This window comes from Eumetopias jubatus, unplaced genomic scaffold (genome assembly GCF_037043125.1).
Source record: "Eumetopias jubatus isolate StellerSeaLion01/CBP00866 unplaced genomic scaffold, mEumJub1_p1.0 scaffold_15, whole genome shotgun sequence".
Lineage (NCBI taxonomy): Eukaryota > Metazoa > Chordata > Mammalia > Carnivora > Otariidae > Eumetopias > Eumetopias jubatus.
This window is the reverse complement of record NW_028274821.1, coordinates 1324832-1330831: the sequence shown is the minus strand read 5'-3', so window position 1 is coordinate 1330831 and position 6000 is coordinate 1324832. Positions and strand designations below refer to the sequence as shown.

Here is a 6000-nt window from a genome sequence, read left to right as displayed (position 1 = left end):
GGGAGCCCCGCCCAGGAGCCCTGGGTGCCTCCCAGGTGCCCCCGCTCAGCTTCATCCTTCCATCCGGGGCGCGCCCTGCCCCCCACAGGAGCCCAGAAGGGGCGCTCACTGCTGTCAGTCTGTGTCCACCAGATGGGGCCGGGCCAGCCTCCCCTCGGGAGGGCTCTCCAGGGGCAGGAGTGTGAGCTCGGGGGCATCGGGACTGAAGGCAGACCCGGCACCACTGGGGCCAGCACATCCCAGGCCCTGGGGCATCCTACGCATCCCTGGGGGGCAGGCCAAGGTGTGCAGGCAGGTGCGCACTCCTGGGCCCCTCCCCTCGGGGCAGCCTGGAGCCCCTGCCGAGGGCACAGCCTGGAGGGCTGTGGTGGGGGGTGAGGGGTCATGCCCTCAGGGTCCCTGCTCTGCCCCCCACAGATGTGGGCCACTGGGCCACTGTGGGCACCAGAGTGGCTCCCTCCCACCTGTTGTTATTCACACAGAGACAGGGTGGATGGGGTTTCAACGTGTCTGAGCGTACGGCCGTGTGGGGGATGGCTGGGCCGGTCCTCAGAAGGCAAGACGGGTATGGACCCCCAACCCAGCACACCCCGTCCCAGGTCCGTGCCCGGGGGCACCACGGCCACGGCCACACAAAACGCCTGCACCAGCGAGCACAGCAGCAGTGTCCACAGTGGCCAAGAGGAGGAAGCCACCAGGCGACTGCGAGCAGCCGACGGTGAGCATGTGTGCCGCCGGCGCTGACTCTGGCTGCGCCGTAACGAGCCCGCGAAGGACTGCCTGCACCCAGGACATGATGCACGCGGACGGGAGACTCGGGGGCCAGGGAGGGTTCCCTTCTGGGTGGTGACAATGGCGCACACTCCACTGAGTTACGTGCTTCTGAAGGCGAGCTTTCCTATCTCCTAAAGAAGAGCCAGGGTCTCCACACGAGGACGAGCCCCAGCAGCACTGCGGAGAGGCCCCTCCCAGGGGGGCAGGCCGGGGCCCGCCCGCACCCCCCACAGGGCTCACCGTAGTCTGAGTCCTTGAAGCAGGCGTCCAGGTGGTCCTGCTCCTCCTCGTAATCGTCCAGGTCCACGCTGTTCTTGGCCACCCTCTTCAGCAGCCGCTTGCCCGCGCTCTTGCCGCCACCCCCGTTCTTCCGGGCACCGTGGGCCGCCAGTGAGCTGCCCTTGGCCTGGCCGGCGCCCCACGTGGTCTGCAGGCAGGAGTCAGAGGCCTGCAGGTTGGCCATGGACAGCATTCCCTGAATGGCTTCCTGCGTGCTGGGGGAGGCCGGGGGCTGGCTGGAGGCACAGAGAGATAGGCACTCAGCCCACACAGCCCATGGCCCACGACCCTCAGCACTTAGCCCATAGCCCACAGCCCGTGGTCCACAGCACTCGGCCCACAGTCCACGGGACAGAGCCCATGGCCCAGCCCACAGTCCACGGCCCTCAGCACTCAGCCCACTGCCCATAGTCCGTGGTCCACAGCACTCGGCCCACAGCCCATGGGACAGAGCCCATGGCCCAGCCCACAGTCCGTGGCCCATGGCACTCGGCCCACAGCCCACAGCCCATAGCGCTCAGTCCATAGCCCACGGCCCAAGGCACTCAGCCCACAGTACTTAGTCCACAGCCATGGTACTCAGCCCACAGCCCACGACCCTCAGCACTTAGCCCATAGCCCACAGTCCACGGCCCTCAGCACTCAGCCCACTGCCCACAGCCCACGGGACAGAGCCCATGGCCCAGCCCACAGTCCACGGCCCTCAGCACTCAGCCCACTGCCCACAGTCCGTGGCCCATGGCACTCGGCCCACAGCCCACAGCCCATAGCGCTCAGTCCATAGCCCACGGCCCAAGGCACTCGGCCCACAGTACTTAGTCCACAGCCATGGCACTCAGCCCACAGCCCAGGGCTCACAGCCCAGGCACCCTCCCACCCAGTGGCCAGAAGGCAGCATGGGGTGCAGCACAGTGGTAGCTGATGACTCCCACTTAGAAATGGCCAGTCCTCTGTCCCCACACTCTGCAGGGACAGAGAAGAGCGTGGAGAGGGAACACAGGGAGAAGTGAGGGAGAGAAGGGAGCAGAGAGGGGGGGATGCCCGTTCTTGCCTCTGACAACTGCTCCCTCCCACCTGTGTTCTCTACGCGATGACCACATGTCATCTCAGTCGCAGCTCAGCTCCTCTCAGTCACTCCACGGATGCCCAGCTTCCCTGAGGCCGCCTCCCGCTGACCTGACCCCGGCACCCGCTGCCCTCCAGCTCCTGGCCCTGCCGCCCCCAGTGTCCTGCCACACCCTCTTTGCCTGCCCCATGCCCACCCCCCATCACCTCCTCCCAGCTGCACCGGCTCCCTCCCTCTGGGACCTGCTCTGGCTTCCGAGATACCCAGTGAGGTTGTGCCACTACCTTGGCACCATGTTCTCTGCTGGCCTGGGCTCTGGGAGGGGTAGGCAGCCCTCCCCCCAACACCCCCCTCCCCCGCCCCGTGCACAGCAGGGTCCTGGATATGGCTGGATGGGGAGAGCGCTCAAAGCCCAGGCCTGGGCTCCTCCAGAAGCTTCACTCACCTCCTCCTCCCAGTGGACCCTCCCATGGGATCCTGCTGGGCCTCCTCGGGGGACCTCCTCAGCTACCAGCCCAGGCAGCTCCCAGTGGCCCTGGACCAGCAGGCGTCTCCCCTTAGGAGCCATTTCTGGCCCTCGTTGTTACCCATCACCCCAGGCTTTGGCCACAGGGGGCAGGACAGTCCACCCTGGCCTGCAGGGCCCCCAGCCAAACCACTGCATCGGGCCCTCCTGGGCTGACCCTCCCTCCCCTCCCTGGACCCCCAGGAGACAGGACCAGGAGCCAGGCATGGGGTGATGGACCCACAGGCTGGCTTAGCCCTCCACCCCACCACAGACCCAGAAGGCCCAGGGAGCAGCCACAGGGTCTCACCCTGATGTCTGACCTCCAGGCCCCCGCCTGCTCCATGTGCCTGCAGGGTATGGACCCACCTGCAGGACTACTGTGACCCCAAAGCAGTACCCAAAGGATCAGTCCACACAGGCCCTCCTGGGGGTTCTGCATCCTCTGCATCTCATGCCACTCCCTCCCCACCCCCAGCCCCAGCCCCACCTCCAGGTGTTTGAAGCACATTTAGTAGGACTGTTTAAATGAAAAGGGGCCGTGCGTCCCCACTCAGAAATGGGAGCTTCCCAAACCTGGGGCTGGAGGGTTGGGGGAGACTGAGTTGGCCCCAGGGAGCAGATACAGAGCGCCCCTGAAGGTCCTGGGGGCCCAGTGAAGCAAGCTTGGTCAGAAGCCGTCCTGCCAGGTCACTGCTGGGCTCCAGGCCAGGGACTCTGGCCCCCCACAGGCAGCCCTCCACAAATACCACCTCCCTGGGCCCTGTCCCAGACACACTGGACTTCAGTGTTCTGGTTTCTGCTGGAATCAAACAGGACTGCAGTTCAAAGCCAAAACAGTGGGAAAATCAGTCTGGCCAGACCCCTGCACAGTCAGGAGCTCCTGGCCCCTCTGCCCCACTCCTGTGATGCAGCCTGCCCCATCCACACTGCACAGGCAAAGGGCTGTCCAGATCCGACCAGGAGCACACAGCGTATCACTGCTGCACCAGACCACTGACCTGCACAGGAGACAGCAGGAGCCCACGGCCGGCCCAGCACCCGCTACACCCAGCTCTTAGGTGCGGATGTGGCCCCATCAGCCCTGCCCTGAAGGTCTGGGCCTCCTCACCCAGCCTCAAGGCTGGGCAGTCACCAGGCTGCCCGCAGGGACAGGACACCCAGTGCGAGCGTCCCCTGCCCCGGAGCCGGCGTGGTCCCAGCTCAGCTTGGCTGCAGCCGACAGGGAGGCCCATGGAGCCCAGGGCAGCATGCGGCACGGGCCGCCGGTCTGTCCACACAGGGCCGGCCAATCAAGAAGCAAAGTCTAACCAGAGCACATGGAAAATAATCTCTTAATCCTCCAATTATCATACCAAAATCCTCTCCTCCCACCCCCAGCGGTAAACACTCAGCAAACCATGCACAAGAAATTAACATATTTCCCTCCATTTTTTTCAGCTGTTTTTTCCCAACAGTGAAAACTTAAAACAGAGCAAATGGACCATCAAAAACTGACCTGCTCTCCAAATGGGAGATTGGGAAGAGGAAGTGCCTGCAGCGGACAGAGGGGGTGGGCCTGGTGGGCACGTGTGCACACATGTGGGTGGGTGTGGGTGCACACGTGCATGGGGCCCACGTGCATGTCTGCAGAGCTGTGAGCAGCGCACCCACTCACAGGCCGCCCTCCTCCCCGGGGCTGAGCCCAGGCCGCAGTGCCCGTGTCTCCGCACCTCTCCCGGGACCCTGCCTCCCCGGGGTCTGAACACAAATGGCTATAGCTGAGGTGCGGGCTAGGCAGAGTTCCTCCAGAAGAAAGGCACCCCCAAGGCGGTGCGGGGCCAGGGCCACAGCAGCGCCCTCCTGGAAAGGGGGTCACAGTCAGACAGCTCCCAGCAAAGGGGCCTCAGGCCAGGTCCCGCCCAGCACATCTGTGCAGTGAGGGGCCCACTCTGCACATCGACAGAAACCACTGAGCGCCGAGCGGGAGCGCACACCCAGAGGGCTGCCCACGCGGCCAGCCACGCGCCACGCCCCCGGGGAGAACGCGCCTCCGGCCATCTGTGAACACAACACAGCTCACAGAACAGACGTCCCCGAGAGAAGGCACAGCCATTGGTCAGCAGGAGCCCTTCCCAAGCACGGCCGAATCCACCTCCTCGGCCCCTATGTGTCTGACACCAGCCAGGTGTGCAGCCTCCTCGCGGGCCCGCACAGCCCTGGGACCTCGATTCTGCAAACACGACCTCGGAGGCAGACAGAGGGGACCGAGCACCGCGCAGGCCGCACGAGCCTCGCCTTCCTCAGGCAGGTCACCCCTGCCTGGGCCGCCTCCCAGCAGCGTGGCCTTGAGCAAGCTGCCCTGCCACGGGAGTCCACTCTGTCCTGAGGACTAGCAGGGCACCAGCCCCCACGGCGGCGGAGGTCCCCCCACCGGGGAGGCTGTGACCCCCTGGTTATCTGTCTGTGGTACTTATGAAAATCCCACTTACAAACAAGGTTTAGCTGGATGGAGAAAGACTTCAACCAGGGCCATCACCAGAGAACCGAGCTGAGGCCCTTCACCCAGTAAAGCGTGGAGGGCTCAGTCCATTCCGCTCACATCGGAGGCCGGGCCGGGCAGGCCTGGGCAGAAGCAATCTTGCCACCCGGGCCTCCATGGCTGCAGTGAGTGGGCTCCCTGGACGCACGTGGGGACTCAGGGACAGTCTGGCTTGGTCCCCGTTCGCCCCCAGTTGGGTGTGGTCACCTGGGAACCTGGCAGATCCAGCCCTTCCCCGAGGCTCTTCTGTCCCCAAGCTCTGAAGCGACCGTCTCCCTCCCTCGGGGTGAGGTCTCTGCAGCCCTGGGTCCCAAAGACACCACGTGCCCTTGACCAGGAGGCTGGGCATGTGCCATGGAAAATTTCCTGCGTCACCTCCACAGCATTTGGGGCATGTCTAGAGAGACACAGCTGGACGACACAGCCCGGAACCCAGCCCTGCTCCTCCGCAGGCCCCCAGAGGGGGCAGCCCCTCCGACGCTCTCACACGGCCCCACACCCACGGCCGCCCAGCCTCCCCCACGCCTGCCGTCTGGCTGTCCAGGAGCTCTGCACACCCTGGGGGCCGGTGGGACTAGCTCCCACTCAGCTCCCTGGCCAGCCGGCACCCCTCTGCTGAGTGGGTCCTGCTCTGGGCGCCTGACTCCGGACGGGGCCGGGCCCCCACGTACCTGCTGGGGTTGTACTCAAGCGCGCCGACCTCCTCGCTGGCTTGCAGCAGGTCCAGGATGCCCGCGGCCGAGCCCACGCCCTCCTTCTTCCCTTTGGCGTTGCGGGCGGGCTTGGTGTCTGTATCGATGTGCAGCGAGCCCTCGTCCGAGGAGTCGTCACTCTGCTGCGGGGACAAAGCCACAG

The 6000-nt window shown here is 65.4% G+C and overlaps 2 protein-coding genes across 5 annotated transcripts in view; both read right to left on the bottom strand.

Moving 5' to 3' along the window:
• The window catches only part of PTPDC1 (protein tyrosine phosphatase domain containing 1), a gene marked incomplete in the record, with an annotated part of 669594 nt that overhangs the window by 282730 nt on the left and 380864 nt on the right, over positions 1–6000 (bottom strand).
• LOC148162354 (lysine-specific demethylase PHF2-like) overlaps positions 63–6000 on the bottom strand; it is a 70844-nt gene continuing 64906 nt past the window's right edge. For 3 of the 4 annotated variants that reach the window (XM_088018741.1, XM_088018740.1, XM_088018742.1), the window contains 2 exons: positions 5817–5980; positions 63–1289 (listed from right to left, as the gene is read on the bottom strand). In XM_088018741.1, coding sequence (XP_087874867.1) covers positions 899–1289; positions 5817–5980 — 555 coding nt within the window. In that variant the 3' untranslated portion in view covers positions 63–898. The remainder of the gene's footprint in view (positions 1290–5816; positions 5981–6000) is intronic. The other variant, XM_088018739.1, reaches the window with a different exon arrangement.